Source organism: Anomalospiza imberbis, chromosome 19, assembly GCF_031753505.1.
Source record: "Anomalospiza imberbis isolate Cuckoo-Finch-1a 21T00152 chromosome 19, ASM3175350v1, whole genome shotgun sequence".
In the NCBI taxonomy this organism is placed as follows: Eukaryota; Metazoa; Chordata; class Aves; order Passeriformes; family Viduidae; genus Anomalospiza; species Anomalospiza imberbis.
Genome location: NC_089699.1, coordinates 5,575,171 through 5,597,232, shown reverse-complemented (window position 1 = coordinate 5,597,232; position 22,062 = coordinate 5,575,171). Strand labels below are relative to the sequence as shown.

Below are 22,062 nucleotides of genomic sequence, written 5' to 3'. Positions count from 1 at the left end.
TGAACTGACACTGTTCTAAGGGATTTCCTGTGAAAAAGAAGTTAAAAATCAACAGAAGGAGAGGTGGTTCTTTGTACAGGTGAACTGCCACTGTTCTAAGGGATTTTCTGTGAAAAAGAAGTTAAAAATCAACAGAAGGAGAGGTGGTTCTTTGTACAGGTGAACTGACACTGTTCTAAGGGATTTCCTGTGAAAAAGAAGTTAAAAATCAACAGAAGGAGAGGTGGTTCTTTGTACAGGTGAATTGACACTGTTCTAAGAGCTTTTCTGTGAAAAAGAAGTTAAAAATCAACAGAAGGAGAGGTGGTTCTTTGTACAGGTGAACTGCCACTGTTCTAAGGGATTTTCTGTGACTGCCCAGGCTGTCGGGGTGGGTAGGTCAGGCATGCAGATCACACTGGGCAGGCTATATTTACTCTGGCAGTGCCTCTGCCACCAGGCCATACATAGCCACTCTCATTCAGGGCAAGCAGCTTCAACAAATCAGTGCTCTGTGAAAGTGCTTAAGGATCTTAATTAAACCTGTAATTGCAAAAATACAATAGAATGGTCTGTCTGTATCTGGAGTCTTCATAGCCATGGTAAGTGATTGTATTTTCTCTGTCTTTTAGAAGAGAAAAAACTTCTGTTGTGAGTTTTATCTGAAATTTGGATTAAAAGCTTTTTCTCTGTTTTCTAATAATAGCAGTGTAATTAAAAGTTCAGTGTTTATTTCATGTTTTGCCTCAAGGCATAATAGAATATACATATATTTATGCATACATTCATACCTATATTTTTTTATTATGGTCTTGCCAACATACAGTAATTTTGCATAAAAGGAACCCAGATTTACCTAGCCCATGCAAAGATGAGGAAAACAGACAAAGAAAAAACATTGCCCTGTTTATTAAAAAACAATATTGCACCATTGATTGGAAAATTATCTTCCTACTGTTTCAAGTTGCTGCTTTGGCATGCTGATCAGTAGATTTTCTATATAAGAAAAATTTGGTTTTTAGGTAGGAATAATTGAAAAATAATGAATGTGTGTTGTGATTACTGTACTCTCATGTGGTCTTTTGTTTCCCACAGCCATGGGTATCTTTTCTGTACTTGCTCTGCCATTGCTTCTCTTAGGGATCAGTGGAGTTATTTATATTTACCAGTCAGTCAGGTGGCTGCTGTCCAAGTCAGCGGTGCAGAACAAGGTAGTGGTGATCACGGATGCCATCTCTGGACTAGGCAAGGGTGAGTTGTCTCATTTCTTCTCAGTGGCAGAGAACAGAAGCAGCCAGATGTAGGAATGTGCCCCTGTTGATGGAGTAAACAAGTTATCCTTTGTCTCCTTAAAAAGGACAAAAGCCCAGAAGTTTCTCTCCTCAATTTGGTTAAAAGACACCTCATAGGACCTTGGGGACTTCACCTCAAACCTGAGGATAGCCAATGGCACAGAAGCCAAAAAGTCCCACCTAGGTAATTCACTAGAAAAGAAGAGAACAAAAGATGTAATCGCTTTTGTGAAGTGTTTTAGGGGGAGCAAGAACCTCTTGCCCTGGCTCGGTTTTTCTCTGTAAAGAGCTTTGTTATTTTGCCTTTTATTAAACCTTTTCTGTTTCCAACACTGTCACAGGAGCCATCCTCATATGCCACCTGAGGTAGCTGAGCTGTGTCGGGTGTGACACCTTTCTCTGAGGGCTTATGAGACCTGGCTGGAAGAGATCAGTATCAGCCAGAGAGCGACCCTCTGGGTGACAGACATGCACACATTGCCTTGGATGCAGTCATAACTGGCTGGATGGAGCAGGAGTTAATAAACACATTTCTAAACAAATCCTATGATTTTGAAGTGTATATTTTTAGCCTCAGCCATGGGAACTGTTGGTAAACGAGTAGGAGCTGCAGAGCTTTGTATTTATTTAATTCAATAGAACGAGAGGGTTTAGAAGAACACTGAGTGCTATTTTTAGCATGTTGCTACTGTAAGATCTCATTTCACAGGCTGTCAGTGCAGGGTGGCTCCATAAACAGGTGTCACCTTACTTTTTACACGTTCCTTTTCAGCCCTTAGAGACTTCAACAGCTCCTGCTTCTTGTGAACAGCAATGCTCAGCCCCCTGCCCCTATTTGCATCTCTTCCCCCTCTATCACCTGAATTACTCCTCCAGTGCTGACAGCTGGGCTGCCTGCCTCTGAGCAGTGTGACTTCAGAGGACAAGGAAGGGTGAAGTTAGAGAATAAAGTAGGGATTTATTGGAAGGCCTCAATAGATCCACCTATTTTATTATTTATAAATAAATAAATAAATAAATAAATAAATAAATAAATAAATAAATGTATATATATATATATATATATGTATATGTATATATATATATGTATATGTATGTATATATGTGTATATATAATATAAATAATAAATAAATATATAAAAAATATAAAAATATATACACATATTAAAATATAAAAATATATAATACATTATATATATAATTCTATATAATATACCTCTATAGATAATATAGAATTATATATTCATTATATTATATTACATTATATTAAATTACATATTATATGATATTATATTATTATAATATTATATTATTAAAATATTAATATACCTATGACCAGTGTCCCATGGGTTGACACCAGGATGTTATTTGCAGGCTAGAATGATTCCAAATAATGCAAAATTAACTTTCCACTCTGGCATATGTGATGGCCATTCATTGAAAGCTTTAAAATACCAGCTGTGTGGCCAGCTGCTGTGGATGTGGGCTCTAAGGAAACAGGCAAATTCTTTTCCTGCATGCCAGAATTTCCAGACTAAAGGGGACACTCATCAAAGTTAAAAAAGAGAAACAAATCTATGATGATTGAAGATGTTTTCAAAGGTTTGTGATTGTTATTGAAACCTAGTTCCTGTTTCTTCTGAGTGCTGGAACTCAGAAAAGTTCAGGGAAGTTCTAGAGGAGAACATCATTGGTTTCCCTGGTCACCTTTATTGCTGTTCACATAGAAGTCTTTTTCTCATTTTTATTCACAAGATTGCCTCAACTGTTGTTTATAGGGAAAATGCTGCTATAATTTTTCTGGTAAATAATCTTTTGGGCATTAAATTAAAAATCCTTCTATGCTAGAAACAGGAAAAAAAAAAGAAAATGGAAGGCGTTCATAAAATTACTGTTGTAAATAATGGAAAAAATTGCTTAAATAAAAGCTTCCAGCTGCACAGTTTTGCAAAACTTCAAGGGTGGATCCATAAATACTTCCATACAGATATTAAGAGTCGAACATGATCATTTAAGAAATCTAAAATGGCTATATTAGCATAACTGGATTTCCTGTGGGTATTGAAATCTGGAGGAAATGTTTCCTGGAAGACAGCACAGCAGGGGTTGTTCTGTTGCCCATTCAACACAGGCATTATCCCATTACATTAAATTTAATTTATTTCTCACCTATATATTATCACAAGTCAATGCTTTCTTTTTTCTCATATTCCTTTAAAATTAAGGAATTTTAAAGCATGGATTCAACACCCTTAGCAAAACATCCCATTTCAAGCTAAATAATCAAAATCAATTTGCCACTATTGTAATTATTTATTTTTTAATGTATTTCTCTCCTAGAATGTTCTCGTGTGTTTCATGCAGGAGGAGCAAGGCTTGTGTTGTGTGGCAGGACATGGGAAAAGCTAGAAGCCTTGTATGATGCCTTAATTAGTGTGACAGACCCCAGCACGGTAGGTATTCATGGCCTGGGATAAACCTTGCTCAGGGACAGAATTTAATTTTAGATCCAGTAAAACAATGGACAAGGAACATGATTTGCCCTCAGTGATGGCTTTGGTCACCCAGGCACTAACAGCAGACACAGTGCAGAGACATGATGGCAAAATCCTGCTCTCCTGAGCTAATCCTGTGGAGCATCTCCTGTGTTCTGAACAAGCCACCCAGCTAGAAACCCTCAGCAGAGGAATTTCCCTGATAGTTTGGACAAAAGGGCTCCAAATGCTTCCTTTAATGATGGGAAATGCCGTCAGTTTTTCAGATCATTCGTGTGCTCAAGGAGTGGGAGATGGGTCTAAAGATCAAATTCATTTTGAGCTTCTCCACTCTCTGGGGGAAAGTGCCAGGTAGAAGGGATTTGGAGTGAAAAAAGAAAACTCTCTTTTCCTCATGGCCACTGAGAGTGGAGATGCAGGACTGTCCCTGCTCCAGCTCTCTGGCAGGTGTTTCTTGAGGCTCCTGGCAAAGCTTCCCTTCTGTGACCAACATTCAGTTGACTCATTCCAGGGCACAGGTGTTCCTGAAGGCATCACATAAATTTTGCAGCCATTGCTCATCAGACCTACAAATATTTGTGGTTTTTTCTTTCTTTTCTTTTTTTCTTTGCAATGGGCTTCATTCACCTGCATAAATAACCACAAAAGTAGTGTGTTCATGTCAGCCTGCACAGATTCAACTAGGGAAAAACATCAAGTATGACTAAGAGTTCTGCATTACATTGTCTAATTAATACAGTAAAGGGAAAAAACTTCAAGTTCATTCCTCTGCCCCACAGCTGCTAAAATCTGTTTTTGCAGAAATCATACAAATGGAAACTCCATTTGTATAACCTACAGCAAAACAAACCCTTCCTACCTTCCATCCGTCCCCATGTGTATATGGCTCATCTATCAAAGCACTAAACCCCAGTTTCTGGTCAGCAAAGGGTTCTTCCCAGAAAGACCCTTGAACTGGTAGGAGTCACCCTTGTGTCAGTTTTCTGTTTCCATTGACAAGAGACAAAACTTGCCAGGAGTTTTGTCCAGCTGACCCTTCAGTGGTGTTCTGCTTCATCTGAAGTTCAGTGTCTGTGAACACCAATTGTCACAGAATCACAGAACAGCAGGGTGGGTTGGATTGGAAGGGATCTTAAACCCCACCCAGTGCCACCCCTGCCATGGCAGGGATGCCTTCCACTGTCCCAGGCTGCTCCCAGCCCTGTCCAGCCTGGCCTTGGGCACTGCCAGGGATCCAGGGGCAGCCCCAGCTGCTCTGGGCACCCTGTGCCAGGGCATTCCCACCCTCCCAGGGAAGAATTTCCCCTAATATCTCATCTAACCCTGCCCTCTGTCAGTGGGAAGCCATTCCCTGTGTCCTGTCCCTCCATCCCTTTTTCCAAAGTCCCTCTCCAGCTTTCCTGGAGCCTCTTCAAGCACTGGAAGGAGCATTAAAATCCCCCAGAGCCTTCTCCAGGCTGAACAACCTCAGCTCTCATTGCTGAACTATCTTCTTTCCACAGGAGGTAATCTTAAAATCCTAAATTTATGTGAGAATGACAAAAACACTTGGAGTATCAAGGTAAATTCATTTACAAGACAAGGAGATAGAAAGAGATAGAAATAGAAATAGAAATAGAAATAGAAATAGAAATAGAAATAGAAATACAAATACAAATACAAATACAAGTACAGTTTGTAGATAATAAGTGTATATTCAGACTGACTGAAATGAGTCTTTTGTTCACCAGACATATGCACCAAAGCTGATTCTTCTGGACATCACAGACATAAGCTGCATTCGAGATGTTGCTAAGGAAATCCTGAACTGCTATGGCTGTGTGGATATACTGATCAACAATGCAAGCATGAAGGTGAAAGGAGCAGTGCAGAGCATTTCACTGGAACTTGATAAAAAGATAATGGATGCCAACTATTTTGGACCTATCACATTAACCAAAGGTATTCTTTTTCCTTTTTTTTTTGCTGTTACCACTTAAAGCACATTGGCAATTAAATGGGTTAATACTGCAACCAACTCTGCCTGTAGAATTCAGGTGAAGTCTAGAAGACAATTCCCAGCTATTGGATTTTGTGATACTTTTTCTTGCAGTATTGAGACAAGCTTTATTGAATTTATGCTATTTACACTTCAGCTGTTGCTCCTTTTCACTTAATACACTTTTATTTATGTGTCTCTTTCTTGTATTTCTCTTTTTGCAGCCATTCTTCCTAACATGATCTCAAGGAGAACAGGCCAAATTGTTCTAATTAATAGCATCCAAGGGAAAATAGGAATTCCATTCCGTGCAGCTTGTAAGTCATACATTGCAAAAACATGCATTCTAATGCATGAGTTGTGAGGAGACCATGACTCTCACCATAGGTTATTAAAAGTGCTAATTTGCACCCAAATTTGGCATTGCTACAGCATTTGGCTGAATTTTTTTCCAATTGGAACTCATTTGGAAATAGTTAAAATGCTACCTTAGAAATGTAACTGCTGCCTAGGGGCCTTGAGAATAGGATGATAAAAAATGTGACAGCAAATAAAAAAAAAAAATATATATATATATAAAATTATATATTGTATAGTTAAAATCTATATCTGATCTATTCTTGTGCATATTGAAATGAGTATTTTGGGGTTTTTTGTTGAAACCTTCATGAAGAATAGTGTGTAAATATAAAATATGAGTAGATAAGAGATACTGCTTTGGGAAGCAATAATGTATTTAGGTGTGGGAGTTTAAAAGGAGATGTAGGAATTGCTTTCTGCTTGGCTTTCCAGAAAATTTTTGAGGTCTTTCATCTAAAACTCCTGAGGAATTGAGGCTGTTCTGAATTACGATGGAAGGTCTTTGCATTAATAAAATGCAAAATTAGTGGACAGAAAATATAGGAGAGATGTAAATAGACATTTTAAACTTGGGACAGATGTAAACAGATATTTTTAGCTGGACAGAAAGTCAGAGTGAGTATGGGCTCTGAATTAAAAAGTCTGTGAGACCTCAAAATTGTGACTTATAGTCCCATGAAAGCAAACTACAGTGACATAAACTGTAGGGAAAGCAGCAGAAAAAATAAATTAAAACATGTCTTTATGTCTTTGTAGATTTATTTACAAATAAATGGTAGAAAATAAATTTATTTACAAATAAGATGTGGCAAGAGCCCACATCTCAAACATGGTGTGCTGTTCTGGTCTCCCATCTCAAAAGAAGTGTAAGACCTAGAAAAAAGGCTCAAAAAGGAAACAAGACATTGGTGTGACATCTGGAATCCTTTCCATCTAGGACACAGAGAGTTGTGTCAGGATTGTATGTGTGAAAAACCATAAGAAGCAGAAGAGCCAACAGAGAGAGTTTTTACAATGCCACTATCAATATTTATTTGCATAAAGAAATAGAAATAGAAATAATAGAAATAGAAATAGAAATAGAAATAGAAATAGAAATAGAATAAAAAAAGAAAGAAATAGAAATTAAATAGAAATAGAAATAGCATGAAATGAAGCTGCCAGAAGAAGGAATGTCAAAATGAATGCATGGAGAAGCATCTCTCTATTCCCAGAGCCCACCTAGGCAGGCACAAGTTGACTTTCATTGTAAACTGAGGCAAATAAAGGTGATTGAGCACTTTGCAGCTCTGCTGCACTGAGCACACAGTTCTGTTTGTTGCTCAAGATTCACACACTATCATCTTATTCCTACTGTTCTCAATAAAAAGGCTCTAAAAGCAGATAAAAAAGTGTTGACTTTCAGTTGCTTTAAAATTCAGTTTAGCATTAAAAGCGGCTGCAGGGCAAAGTGCTAATCAGTTTACAAAGCATGAGGAGCACTGCATTCCAGCAGTGGGCATGTGTTTCACTGCATTTTATGGATGTGTTACAACCTGCAGAATCAGAAGTGTGAGGACTCATCTTAGGGACACTCTTTGTCCCCCAAAGACATTTTTGAACTGTAGGGATAACAGAATTGTTATTTCCTAACCCAGGCTGTGCTATTTCTGACTGGGAAATGCAGACATGTGCTCTTTGACATGTCCAAGAGACTTCATGCACAGCTGTCCTGTATAGATGATTTCTTATTGCTTGTTTTAAATAAGTCATATGATCATTTCACTGGCTGAAATAATTCTTCTGCATTTTGGTTAATCATTCTATGCTCGTTTTTTCTAGACATTGGTGCTTTATTATACACCTGCTTCCATGAAATCATATATCTAAACATTCATCTGTGTGCTTTTTACTTTTAGATGCTGCTTCCAAGCATGCTGCTGTAGGCTTTTTTGATTGCCTTAGAGCTGAAATGGAAGAATTTGATATTTCTGTCAGCACTGTGAGTCCAACCTTCATCTGTTCATACCATCGCCAGCCAGCACCAGGCAACTGGGAGGCATCTATTTGGAAATGTAAGTCTGGGTGGATGAAGATGAGGCACATAAAGCAGGAGGGAGGCTTTTCCAGGGTTAAAAAAAAAAAAAGGAAAAATAATGGAAATGATAGAAAGGATGAACAGGCAGGAGCAAAAGAAAAGAGATATTGGAGAGGTAATGTTAGCCTGGTGAAAAGAGAAAGAGTGTGGAATGAAACAATGTTAAAAAAAATAAAAAAGAAAATAATTACATCAGGGCATCAGGAATGGAGGGGGAGGAGAGCACAAAAGGTCCAAAGGGACAATTCCACTGCACTCAGGTTGTTCCTTCCCTTAGGGACTGTAAGAATTTTGCCTCAATTATGAAAAGATCTTGGCCACATACTGATGAGGAGAATGGAGTGGGGAAGGGATTGAAAGTGCATAGCAATTGAACTGATTTGACTGATTCACTGGCTGTGTACCTTTTTAACACCATTCCCTCAGAGTATCTGCCTGTCTGTAGCTCTCACTCCTCTCTCATTTACAGTCTTTTTCAGGAAGGTGTCCTACGGTGTGCACCCCGTGGAGGTGGCAGAGGAGGTGCTTGCCACGGTGAGCAGGAAGAAGCAGGAGGTGCTTATGGCCAATCCCATCCCCAGAGCAGCAGTTTACATCAGAACATTCTTCCCCGAGCTGTTTTTTGCCATTGTTGCCTCAGGGATTAGGGAAAAGCTGAAGACAGAAGAAGAAAATTGATTTTGTTCTGTTATTTTCCTTGCTTTTGACCTGAAAAAGAAAGGTTTCTGTTTTGAATGTCAGTGACTTGTGCTGCTTGCTATGAGTAGAATAACACCACTATCATTGGCACACACAATCATCTATAGAGCTTCTCCTCTTCTGCTTTTAGGGATTATGACAATGTGCCATTGGAACCAAACTGCTCTTGCTGCTACAAGTCCCATTGCTCCCAGACTTCCAGCAGCAGCTCACCTCTATACCTCATTCATAACACACTCACCAAACATGAAAGGAGTTCTGAGGGCAAAGGAACGTCTGTCATCCTGCAGGGACATGAACCTTTTGCTGTAGCTCTAATTGAATTGCTCTGGCTTCAAGAAGCCTGGCTCAGGGATGTGTTCACCTCGGGGATGGAGGGGTCAGTTCCTGCAGCACCTGCTGGAGCTCCATCCATTTTCTGGTGTAGCACTGGGGTTTTATTGTAGTGTGAGCACTCTGCCTTCACTGGGAAGTCAAACAATCATTTGTTCAAAATGTTCTTGGTCCTCAGCAGAGCTCTGCTCCTTCAAACCAATGGGCATTTGCTGTGATCTCAGTTCTGTTTGTTTCTGTACCTCAGCAACAGCCAAGTCCTCCACATTTCCCTAAGAGCAAGATGCAGAATAAGCATAATTTCATCAGAAAAGGATCATGCACCACAGGACATCCCAGCTAAACATGAGCCAGCATTGTTTGTGGCTGCCCCATCCCTAGAAGTGTTCATGGCCAGGTTGGATGAGGCTTGGAGCAACCTGGGATAGTGGAAGTTGTCCCTGCCATGGGTGAAATGACATAGATGCTCTTTAAGGTCCCTTCCAACCCAAACCATTCTGTGATTTCCATAATTTCTATTACTGTCCTTCTTTGTTGTAAAAACAAGTGGATTACATGTTAAAATAAGCTGGATAATCCTTCTGCTCCGTTTTGCACATTCTAGAGATCAGCAGAAATTCTTCACACAATTTTATTTCAAAACAGTGAGCAGTTCAAGGAGCCGCAGCAGAATGCAGTGAGAGTGCAAGAGGTAAAATAACACCAGTATCCCATCAAGAAAGCTTCAAAAAACCGATTTTTTTATCTAGAAAGTAGAAGAAAGTGGTCTCTTAATGATTTTCAAATTCCTAAAATGTTCTGCAGAGAAGGCAGGACTGAACTGTTCTCCATGCCTCCTGGAGTAGGACAATGTGCTAAAATTACTGCCAAGGAGATTTACAGGGACAGCATTTTCTGCTAAGAATAGTTAAGCACAAAGGATAAATTGCCACAGAAATTTTCAAATGCCTGTCTTCAGAAGCTTTAAAGAAGAGATTAATGAAACATCTGTAAAAAAAGCAATGTAGCTTTAGTTTATCCTGCCTAAAAGAAAAGAAGGATTAGATGACCTTTTAAATGGGTCACACTTTTCTCTAATTCAGTGGCTTTTTCTCATCTTGAAGATGAGGTTTCTCCACTGGTATTTCAGACACAATATTTTTTCCCCTCTGGGGAAATCTATTGTTTAATCTGAAGTTTTCTGTTTTATTTGTTGTTCTCTGTTTTGCTCTCTCACCTGTGGATGTATGTTGCACATAAAAATATTATGATGAGGAAAAGAAATATTAAGACAAGTTCAGGATAACAGGAATTGCATCCCAGAGGTGCCTATTTCTCTCATTAGCTTCCAGTGGTAACCAGGACTGCTGTAGATCTGTGTCTGAAATTTACTGAGATGCCATATTCCTCAAAATTTATTTGATCTAACGAATCAGAATAAAAATGCTGCTGGTGCTTTTCCTCTGCTTTCAAATAATGTGGTTCCAGGACTTACTGGGTGTCAAAAGTTAAAATAAGAGGCAGAGTATAAAACTGTGGCTTACAAATAGGGATAAGAAATCTTGCATTTCATCAGGTGAATTTATTTACCAGATACTCAGCAGAAGACATGCAGCTTCTTGAATGGTTAGCATGAGAAAAACAGACAGTTTGAGATTTAAGAATGGATCTGGATGGATTCTTACTGCACAATTATTTAAAAAGCCCTTGCCCACCTACAGCACTTTATATGCATGCAAACCATTGTAAGAAACAATCCTGAGGAAACAGCATATGGCAGAGACTGTCAGGCTGTGTTAGTAACATGCAGGCTAAGAAAAAAAAAATAAGGCACTTGCATAAATTGGATTTTTCAAAGGACTAGTAGACATCAACCAAGTATGTTCCTTGGAAATTCTTCCATGACACTCAGGAACAGCGTGAGATGGGAAAAAAATCTATTGTAAAAAGAGTTAGGGTTGGCAAAAAGCAGAAAGTCAGATGGAACCAGAAATAATTCCTCTGATGGTGAAGGTGTTAGAAACATATCCATCACAAAGAAATGAGTGAATCAAGGGGAAGGAATCAAGATCTTGTGTTTTGGTCAAGGGATTGAGACTGCTCCTAATAGAGTGGGCACCAAACTCTCTCGCAACTGCTTTGTTCCCCTGCTGGACTGCAGGTGGCAGTTTGAGAGCACAGTAAAGGATAAAGACAGACTTTTCTAAAGATTAAAGAGGAAAGCCTATTGCTATCTGCACCCACCTAGTAGGATGGTGTAGGGAATATGGAGCTAGATTCTTCTCAAATATGCACAGGAAATAGAAAAGGAAAGGGACACGAACTGCAACCCATGACATTCTGATTTGATACAGGAAATTGTTCTTACAATGGCAGCAGTGAAGTTTTGGGACCCCTGCCAGCAAGGTCAGGAAATCTCATTTCTTGAATATATTCAATACATGCACAAAGACTCTCCTCTCTTACCACTAATGGTTTTCTTCTGACTTAATGATGCTTCTCTGTTATCAGTTCCACCTTATCACTGGCCATAACCTGACCTGTTACAGATCCTGCTGGCATAACAAGCTCAAACTGTATTTATTGCCTGAATAAAGATATTTAGGGACTTTTCCAAAGCCCAGAGCTGCTCAGTAGGCTGTGTAAGACCTCTGCCACCCAGAGTTTCCCAAGGGGCTCAATAACAGGAGTGTTCATCCAGCAGTGGTGAAGAAAAGCTGGTGCCCAACCAAGCAGGCCCATGGCTCAGTTCCATGAGGGAGCTCCATGTTCCTGATCTGTGATGACTGCAATCATTTCAACCTCCCCATCTTTAATGTGATTATAGATTCTTCATATATAAATGTATAAATCAAATTTTGATTCTTGCTGACTCTGTTCCCGGAATGATTCCCGGAGAGTTCCGTAGGTGAGTTGTGTGCTGTCCACAACCAGGTATTTTTCAGATTTCAGTTTGCCTCCTTATCGATCTTCCAGATTTTATTTTGCTTTCTTATTTTAAGTAAGTGTTTACACTGAAACCTGTTCCCTCTACCAGCCTTCCTTTCACACCAAATCCCCGGTGTGTGTGGTGGAACTCTTGAACCATAAACTGAGGTCCACAGGTTTTCTTGGAGACACTGAACCTTCTACCACAAAAAATTATCCAAGCCATGCACCACATGCCTTATCTGCTGCCCTGCTTCTCATGGGTTTTGGTTTCAGGATGGGATTTTTTACAGTCTTTTTAATAAAGAATCAGGGTGGAGTGATGCTCTAAAATTCTGACAAACTCACATACTCTCTATCACCATTAGAAACTGCTTAAAAACTAGACCTGGGGGGAGCCTGTGTCACTGTTGTTATCAGAACTGAGCCACCTGAATCCTCTTTTCCAATACCAAGACTTCCTTGAAACATCCAGGAAATATAATTTCTTTATTAAGAAAAATAAATAATGCTACACATTGATACATTTTATTCATTAGCACTGTTTTGTTTGGATCTAGGATTATGATTTACGGAATGCTTTGAGATCTGGTTCAGCTTTACAGGACTGAAATCGTGGCCAGGTGACGCAGACTTCTTAATGCATGTGTGGGGTCATCTGTGGTGTTTTGGAAAGAGTTCACATACACATTGCAAACCTTCTCTGGAGCTGTGTGGTCAGGAAACCTGTATTGAATCCTAAAGCTCCTTTCCAGCTTTTTTCTTTTGTGCTTGAATTCCAAGATAGTTTTTGTGTATTTGTTAATAGTGGTGACAGCTGCTGCCATGCAGCAAGCGAAGGAGGTCCATGCAAGGCTGTAAACAAAAAAAGCAAAAATTAGCAGAAATTAGCAGGGCACTTTCATGTTCAAGTCCTTCAGTTTTATTTTTGAAAACACCTCTTATGTGTGATTGTGTTGGTGTGTATTAGGGAAAGATGAACAGGCTAGGTGAAGAAGAAATACTCTTGGTCAATGACCATTTACAGACCTCTGCATATTTGATGCGATACCTACATTTAACATTCCTGTTTAATGAAACCCTACCTCCAGTTTCTCTATTTAAGCTCTATTTAAGCTTTACTTCTCTATTAAGCTTAGAGTTTAATATCAGAAAGGGATTTTGTTAGAAAAAGAGGAATGCATAAAAAAGTTAAAAGGTGCAGTTATTAAGGGTATAAATCTCACAGGGGACACTGAAAAAAATATGAGTTACCCAAAAGTGTTAAAAAGAGCTATTAAATCTCTGGGTAAAGCAGGTTCAGAGCATTGAAATGCATTCCTGAGAAAATGCATGGCATGGTAAACAGAGAAAAAAGTACATCAACTCTGAAATGTTAAAAGTAAACACCTAAGGAGACACAACTAAAAAAATGATATTGAAATACAATTTGTTAAAAAATGTGAAATTAAAAGCAGCATGTAAAAATATGGCCACATGAGCATGAACTGGAGGGTGCAGCCAGGTGGGGTTGGGCTCTTCTCCCAGGGAGCAGTGACAGGACAGAAGGACACAGCCTCAAGCTGCACCAGGGGAAGTTTAGGCTAGATATTAGAAAAAAAAAAAAAAAAAAAAAAAAACTGTTCAGAAAAAGAGTGGTTTGGCATTGGAATGGGCTGGAGGTGTTTAAGGAAAACATCCCTGGAGGTGTTTAAGGAAAATTGGATGTGGCACTCAGTGCCATGGTTTAGCTGACAAAGGTAATGTTAGGTCAAAAGTTGGATTTGATGAACTCAAATGTCTTTTCCAACCTGGTTAAGTCTGTGATTCTGTGAAATGTGCCAGATATAACAATCTGAAGCATACATGTGATAGGAAAATGTCAGCCTAAATGACTGAAGCTGGAAGAGTTTCAAACAACTTAGGCAAGACAATTGTCCTGGGAGGTGAGAATGCTAAATCTGGGTTTGATGTGTCTGGAGAAGAACCTCTGCTTCACCAAACCTGGGTTTGATGTGTCTGGAGAAGAACCTCTGCTTCACCAAACCTGGGTTTGGTGTGTCTGGAGAAGAACCTCTGCTTCACCAAACCCGGGTTTGGTGTGTCTGGAGAAGAACCTCTGCTTCACCAAACCTGGGTGTGATGTGTCTGGAGAAGAACCTCTGCCTTATCAAACCTGGGTTTGGTGTGTCTGGAGAAGAACCTCTGCCTTATCAAACCTGGGTGTGATGTGTCTGGAGAAGAACCTCTGCTTCACCAAACCTGGGTTTGATGTGTCTGGAGAAGAACCTCTGCCTTATCAAACCTGGGTTTGATGTGTCTGGAGAAGAACCTCTGCTTCACCAAACCTGGGTTTAGTGTGTCTGGAGAAGAACCTCTGCTTCACCAAACCTGGGTTTGATGTGTCTGGAGAAGAACCTCTGCTTCACCAAACCTGGGTTTGATGTGTCTGGAGAAGAACCTCTGCTTCACCAAACCTGGGTTTGATGTGTCTGGAGAAGAACCTCTGCCTTATCAAACCTGGGTTTAGTGTGTCTGGAGAAGAACCTCTGCTTCACCAAACCTGGGTGTGATGTGTCTGGAGAAGAACCTCTGCTTCACCAAACCTGGGTTTGATGTGTCTGGAGAAGAACCTCTGCTTCACCAAACCTGGGTTTGATGTGTCTGGAGAAGAACCTCTGCTTCACCAAACCTGGGTTTGATGTGTCTGGAGAAGAACCTCTGCTTCACCAAACCTGGGTTTGATGTGTCTGGAGAAGAACCTCTGCCTTATCAAACCTGGGTTTAGTGTGTCTGGAGAAGAACCTCTGCTTCACCAAACCTGGGTGTGATGTGTCTGGAGAAGAACCTCTGCTTCACCAAACCTGGGTTTGATGTGTCTGGAGAAGAACCTCTGCTTCACCAAACCTGGGTTTGATGTGTCTGGAGAAGAACCTCTGCTTCACCAAACCTGGGTGTGATGTGTCTGGAGAAGAACCTCTGCTTCACCAAACCTGGGTTTGATGTGTCTGGAGAAGAACCTCTGCTTCACCAAACCTGGGTTTGATGTGTCTGGAGAAGAACCTCTGCTTCACCAAACCTGGGTGTGATGTGTCTGGAGAAGAACCTCTGCTTCCTGCAGGGCAGCTGGACCTCTCTGTGCTCTCTGAGGGATGGCAAACACAAACCTTGCAAACTTACTCATTCTGGGCAATAATTTAAGAAAACTGATTGACAAGAACGACACCTGGTTACTGAACTGGATCCTCAGAAGTGAAATAAGGTAAAGGCATTGCTTATAAATCCTTGAACATAGGGTGAAGTGACCGAAATGTAATGGAAGAACCAAGCATAAACCAGTTAGTACCCGTAGGACCAGCCATAATCCCAAGTGTGAGGTCTCCAGTCTTCAGGACCAAGATTTACAGTCATTTGAAATACAGTTGTGTACATCATGTGAGCAACCATGCCCAGAAGACCTAAAAAATACAATGTTATAATAACATTAGTTATTTAGTCTTTGGCAACCAACCTGGCAACTAAATGAAAAAAATGATCAAATTAAAACAATTAGGTTAAAGATAGCAAAAGCCACAAATCTAAAATTCGAAATAGACGACATTAAGAAATTATTAATTGAAAATATTTTTTTCCCATGAAATGTTGCTTCACTTTGTGAAATGGAGATGCTTAATAGTACCTGCTAACACGGTGACCACTGCAGAGAAGGCGTTGATCTTCAGCCCATCAATGACAGAGCTGTAGTAGCATATTTCTACTGACATGAGAATGTTCCCAGTCAGGAGCAAAACCACGTAGAGAAGCTCTGCTACAATAGACAGCCATAAAACCCCTGGAAACCAAATCAACAGCACTGATATTATCAGCAATCATTTCAGATTTTCACCATTTCCTTCTTCATTTGTATTGTTCATGCAAAGTTAAACAGAAGCACAAGGGCTGTGAGGATGCTGTGATAACGAGAACATCTGTGGAGGAATTCAGTGTCAATGGACACCCCAAATTATAATTATTGGAAAAGCAGTTGCATGTTCCTGCTACACACTCAGAAGCTTACAGTGCAAGGTGGGACAGTGTGGTTTTATACTCAGTAGCTACCCTAAAATCACCATGAACCAAAGTTAATATAAAAGGAACCAAAGGCAATATAAAAAGGACCAAAGGTAATATAAAAAGAACTGTTGATGTCATGGTTCTGAGTGCAGAGAGGAGCAGCAGGCCCAGCTAACAGCCTGGAGGCCATGCACTCACCTACACTGCCTGTGGGTCCAGTCATTCAATAAAATTTTTCCCACTGGCTGAACTTTGAACCAAGCAGGATCTTGATTTTTTTTGGACAGAGAAGCTTTCATGAGCCCAGACAGCCTCCAGGTTTCACCGAGATTCATTTCCCCAGTTATCTGCTAATTCCTCTCTTTTTGGAGATCTGGTAATTACATCTTATGCAAGAAGTTAATCCTCCCATTAAAGTCTCCCAGCCTGCTGTCTGACCTTTAGCATGCTAATGTCCCACAGCCTGGAGCAGGAGGCCTCCTTGTGCCTCCTTGTGTCCAAATTTGCTGTAGCAAGATCTGGCAAATGGTCTTCCCCAAACTTTTTAAAGAACAAATGTGTCCTGAGACACCTGGTTGTAGATTCAAGCAGTGATTTCACGTGAAGATGTACACAAACAATCATAATTTAAAAATTGAAACACTGCTGGGACACATCCTTGATTACCAGACACCACCTAGGGCAGGAGACAACGTTTGTGTGGTGTGTAACTCCAAATGCTGCCTTGGACAATTGATTCATGGGCCATTTAGACATTAAATTCTTGGGCCAGGCTATGTGTGGGTGTTCTTGGACATGGTTTGTTTCTCCAGAAAATCTATCTCAGTAAAAAATTGTGATTTTCATCAGGAACTCCAGATGTTGCATTGCCCAACAGTTCTGGCTGCTCCAGCTGTGAGAGTTTGCATCTTAACATATTTGGTCAGTGAGCCAGTGTAAGAAATGCACTGAACAGCAGTGATCAGCCCTGTGTGTGAGACCCAGGGGTGAGAAATTCGGGGAGGCTGAGCCTGCTGCACCCTGGGTCTGGATCACACACCATGTGCAGAACACAAACCTCTTCTGGGCAGGATTTCCACACAGGATTTCACTACCCTGGGGGAGATTTCTGGTTTTTAGGTACCTAGATGCTTCTTGGCTGTCTCCATCTGGGCTGCCAGTGCCTGTGACATTTGCTGATGCTGTTCTGAGTTAGTGTCAGCTCTGTGCCCACCAGCAGTTTTCCTTGGGAGGAACTCTCAAGGCAGGGCCCAAAAACACTCCTCACTTCTGTGTGACTACACCCACATCTCATTTATATTTTTTTCTCATGCTACAAAATTCTATTGTTCTGTTAAAGCACTGTGACGAGCTGCAGCAGGTAGAAGGAAGACTGGCCTTTAGAGACTGAGTATTTCTCCTTCTCCAAGGGTCTGAAATTGCATATCCAGGCAAATACTCCAGTCCCAGAATGCTAGGAAGAACAAGTTGTGGGTTTTTTTCTGTATCAGCCACTTGTAAAGTGATTGATCTAATCAGGTCAGTGATGGACTGATGTTTTATACTGGGGATCAAGAGGAAGGCACATAGCAGCATCTGCAGGAATGTTTTGTAAGAATATTGAGAGTATTCCATATTAAGAATTACAATTCTTTATTAAGAACTAGTTTTTCTTTATTAAGAATTATTGAACATTCTTTGAAAGAAGAGAATGGAAATGTCTCCTCACAGCTCTGAGTAAGGCCCAGGGAGGGGATTCAGATTCCACCAAGGCTGGTTTGGTGCACAGCACAGCTCCCTCAGTCCCCTCAGCACACAAACGACCTGGATGGAGGTTCACACACTGCCACAGAATTCCTGGCTGCAAATATGGAGGTGTGAGGAGACAGAGGGCAAAAATGTACAAATTTTGACTTCCAGTACTCATATTCCAATTTCAAAAGCCATTCATATTCAAGTGGCGTGTCTTCAGAAAGGCATCCATTAATATTGTAAGTCATATTACCTTCATTTTGAATTTGGAAAACGAAATAAAGGACAAAAAATACTCTTTACAATTAAAGCAAGCATTTTTGAAATTGATTAATTCAATTTAATGCAGAATACTTATGTTGGTAAGTGTGATCAGGGAAGTTTTGACTACAGACAAAAAATATACATGTCTACCTCGATCAGAAGCTGGAGTCAGGCTGATAAAGCTTCTACATTTCTCACCTAAAAAAAGAAAAAAAAATTAAATCAAATTCAGAATTATTTTGTATTCTGTAGTGATCTAAAGAAATAGATTAATAGAAAGAAGAAAATGCAAAATCTCTCATACGAGCAGAAAGTGAGAAGATCAGGAGAAGCTGTTTTTAGTGTACACAGAGACCCTGGCACATCAGCTTCTCCTGGGGTTTAAGCAGAGAGTCCTCACAGACTCCTTCAAGGCAGAACCAGAGCCTGGAAGACTTAGAGAAAGGCTGTGAATTGCTTTCCATGGGGTGGTGGCTGGGAAAGCCAGGAGAGGCAAATTCCTTTGCAGAAGTGGCAGCCTGGAAGCAATCCTCCTGTTAGGGCAGAGCTGCTCTCCTCACAGCAGCAAGGCTGCTGCTCACACAAATTCCCTCTAAGCTTCATTCCAATTTCTTCCTGTAAGCTTTGATTTTCAAACCCACATGACCTCCTGTCCCCCACACAGATGCTGTGAACAAAGCTCTCAGAATTAATTCTCTGATCTGGACATGCTGGGTGTTTTTTTCCAGCTCCTAACTGCACCAAGTCAGAAAACATGAGCTTCCAAACATGAGCTTCCATAGCAGATGCTCAAATTACACAACCCTGGTACCCATTGCATGGGTAGAAGGTGGCTTTTGGACACGTGGTTTGCTCTGATCTTTGACATTTTCCCCTTAAAACTGCATAACTTGCAAGAACTTCTGGTAGAACTGGACTTTCAGGACACGTGACAGTGAAAATATTTGTGTTTTATGGCATAGGTGACAGCTGCTTTGATTTATCTGAAGTTCTGTTCTAGCTTTTGCTTTTAAACTGATCAGGACAATCACGGGAAAAACTTAATGTTGGTCTGGTTCTACAAGAAATGCTTGAATTCTTGAACCAGCAATTCCCTTATACAAAATTACAAAATTTACTAGAAGGTTTCTGTAATGGCAAGCTAATAATTTCATATAAATATGAAAAAATATTTCAATAATTTCATTCTAATAATATTTTACATATGCAGAGTGAGCCCCAATTAAATGCCACCACTTATGGCTAGTAAGTCTCCATGTCATGTTTTAGCAGGATGAAAAGAATCCTCTTCTGCTTTGATTTATGCAAGGTGAATTCACAGTAAGAAAGTAGAAATACTTGTGCTCAAGAGGAAATCCAGGAACTAATTTAGATCCCACAGATATATTAGTGCAAATGATTTAAAAGTAAATTAAAATCAGTTTGTGTTTTTTATGTTGCCATAGGGGATCATAAGGAATTATTTATATCAGAAAGAATTATTTTATTAAAATAAAATTATTCATTTTTGACTAAAGGAATAAAACCACTGGAAAAATGAAATGCTTTCCTGTTAATGTCATTTGACTTGCTGTTATGGTGAGTAGAATAAAAAACTAATAATCTTCATCTGTACCACAACCTGTCAGCTAAATCAAAACCACAACCTGTCACCCGAGTGTTCTTTGCAGAATTTATTAGAAATTTTTTAGGAATTGACTAGACAGCACCCTCTAAGGTCCCCTTTGCCAGAGAAGAGCAACTTTTTAAGGATGTAAACACCATGCAATACATAGGCAGGAATGAAGCAGAAGGGAAGGACACACCAAATAAGCAGGAAGAACCATGATCACTTAGTTACATAAATTTCCACGGGTTTACTCACCTTCTTCATTGATAATTTCTTCACAGGAATACCAGATGCCAGCATGGAACTTCTTCTCCACAAACTTGTCATCCCCTGTCTCCCAGATGTACTGCACAGCCTGGCTGTTGTTGCCATCGGGGCTGTTGAAGCGGATGCACAGGTCCCCTTTGCTGTCTCCTTTGCAGAAAGGTTTGGCAACTTTCCTCGTCCCCTCACACCAGTAACTGCTGCTGAAAGCTGTGATAGAGAAGACTAAAGAGAGGAAACTCAGAGAAAATGCTGCTGAGGCTCTGTGCCTCCTGTCTGCCTCTGGCATGGAGGCTGGCATCTCCCACAGCTGCACCAGCAATTATTCCAGAAACTCCCTTTTGCAAATTTGTGCATCTGCCTGATGGAACACCTGCCTGCCTTCACCATCCCATCCTTCATCCCTCCCACAAAATTGTGCTAGCTTAGGAGTTTAAGGCAGAGAGCAGAGATCTGGGCATGACCAGAAATCATGTGGCAGGGGAGATTAAGAATAAAGGACAGTGTTGCTTGGCAGCAATGTATTGTGAAAGAAATATAAGGAATTGTGACAATAAAGATAATTTGCCCCATGAATCATACACAGAGCACAGAAGCACTGGAAGGACCCCGGTGTGCAATCACTAGAGTTTTATTAATACAAACAAAACATGCCTTTTCACCTTGATTGGAGTCACACTGATGGAATCTCTCTATTCCTTAGCTAAGGAATAAACAAAATCTCACAGTTCCAAATGCTCCTGTGACACTGAACACTTTAAATTGAACACAGTTGTGACTCTTGCTATAAAAAAACTCGAAAGGAGCTAAAACTGGTTGGTCAGCTGCAGCATTTCACAGCGTGCAGCGCTAGCAGGGTGACTGCCTACGTTCAGAGCTCCACCAGTGACAAATAAAAGTCATAAATTACCTGACTTTGCTCATGGTGGTTTCCTGGGCACTGTCCAGTCTGCCCCCATCAACACATAAGTTTTGTCCAAGGGAGGTGAAACATTAGAGAAAATGCTGAATTATCCTTATTTGATATGTGCATCTTCTCACTCTGAAATAGCATTTCTTTTTCCTTCATCTAGGAAACATTTCTCACCTTGGCATGTTATATATATATTTTTTCCTGCTTGTTTGGTGATGCAAGTAAGTTATGCAAAGAACCTAAAGGAGCTGGGGTGTTAGAGTAATTCACTGCTTCATTTTACAACTGTAAAGTCAAGACACGTGCCCTGGGGGAGAATGGTTCCTCAGGACAGACACTGCAGTCACATATGTACCTTCTAATGAAAATAATCTGGATTTTCAAGACACCTCTGTACCCAAGGATGTCAGAGCTGGAGAAGCAGATGAGTCCCAGCATGAAACTCAAGGATAACAGCATAAATGCCTGCTTAAGGTTGTTGTGAAAAGCTCAGCTTACAGAGTGCAAGACTAAGCAGGTCTGGTTTGCAAAGGCAGAGCAAATCTCACAACCCAAAATCCAGATGTAGCTCCAGCCAGGAGTTATTTTTTCCTACACCTTTGTCTCGCTGCATTTTCTCAAGGGTGTAGCACTTGTGAGAGCAGGAGAGGGAGCAACTGTGAGAGCAGGAGGGAGGAAGGGAGGGAAATCCTTCTAAGGATTAAACACTGATCTGTGGTTCTATTCCTGTGACTAATCTGCATATGGCTGTAATTAAATATATTTTGAGACCTGTGAAACCATTGATACCTTCTAGAGGGCAGCTGCAGTCTGAGGTGGTTCACAGAGACAATTTTTGCTCATTCCCTAGCAATGCTGGTACCACAACTTTCAAATCAATTTTTCATGCAAGAATGGCTCTGTTTAATAGGAGAAATTTATTGGTTAGTTCTGTCTAAACTGTGAGAAAAGAAAGAAAATAACAGAGGAACAAATAGGTTTGCTGGACCATCCTTCCAGCAAAGTGTTGCATGCAGTGATTTTTGCTGGAATAAAGTTGAGAGGTGTGTGAAGAGAATACATGCAGGTAACACCCAGACAGCCACGATCCACCTGGCAGCTGAAGCTTTGAAGAAAACACTGAACATCA

The 22,062-nt window shown here is 40.3% G+C and overlaps 2 protein-coding genes across 3 annotated transcripts; one reads left to right on the top strand and one right to left on the bottom strand.

Moving 5' to 3' along the window:
• The first annotated feature begins 534 nt into the window (after nt 1-534).
• DHRS7C (dehydrogenase/reductase 7C) lies at nt 535-8,916 on the top strand. Of its 2 annotated transcripts, XM_068209324.1 has the most exons (7): nt 535-581; nt 1,075-1,230; nt 3,612-3,724; nt 5,497-5,707; nt 5,969-6,061; nt 8,003-8,158; nt 8,651-8,916. In XM_068209324.1, exons 2-7 carry the CDS (start codon nt 1,077-1,079, stop codon nt 8,857-8,859), a joined length of 936 nt encoding a protein of 311 aa, XP_068065425.1. In that variant the 5' UTR covers nt 535-581; nt 1,075-1,076; the 3' UTR covers nt 8,860-8,916. The 2 variants fall into 2 exon arrangements, with proteins under 2 accessions (XP_068065425.1, XP_068065426.1); XM_068209325.1 differs by lacking the exons at nt 535-581; nt 1,075-1,230 and adding an exon at nt 2,744-2,873.
• A 3,721-nt stretch (nt 8,917-12,637) lies between these two features.
• LOC137485084 (germ cell-specific gene 1-like protein) lies at nt 12,638-21,037 on the bottom strand. The gene is made up of 5 exons (XM_068209323.1): nt 20,012-21,037; nt 18,298-18,345; nt 15,779-15,931; nt 15,446-15,557; nt 12,638-12,975 (listed from the first exon to the last, which is right to left on the bottom strand). The coding sequence occupies exons 1-5, from the start codon at nt 20,319-20,321 to the stop codon at nt 12,720-12,722; spliced, it is 879 nt and encodes a 292-aa protein (XP_068065424.1). The 5' UTR covers nt 20,322-21,037; the 3' UTR covers nt 12,638-12,719.
• Nucleotides 21,038-22,062: the final 1,025 nt, after the last annotated feature.

Excerpts from the sequence above, each read along its gene's own strand:
- LOC137485084 (XM_068209323.1), bottom strand. The coding sequence starts at position 20,321 with ATGCCAGCCTCCATGCCAGAGGCAGACAGGAGGCACAGAGCCTCAGCA. Across the intron at positions 18,346-20,011 it reads AGAAATTATCAATGAAGAAG|GTGAGAAATGTAGAAGCTTT; the intron begins GTGAGTAAACCC and ends TTCTTTTTTTAG. Across the intron at positions 15,558-15,778 it reads AGTGGTCACCGTGTTAGCAG|GTCTTCTGGGCATGGTTGCT; the intron begins GTACTATTAAGC and ends TGTATTTTTTAG.
- DHRS7C (XM_068209324.1), top strand. The coding sequence starts at position 1,077 with ATGGGTATCTTTTCTGTACTTGCTCTGCCATTGCTTCTCTTAGGGATC. Across the intron at positions 1,231-3,611 it reads CATCTCTGGACTAGGCAAGG|AATGTTCTCGTGTGTTTCAT; the intron begins GTGAGTTGTCTC and ends TTTCTCTCCTAG. Across the intron at positions 8,159-8,650 it reads GGAGGCATCTATTTGGAAAT|TCTTTTTCAGGAAGGTGTCC; the intron begins GTAAGTCTGGGT and ends TCTCATTTACAG.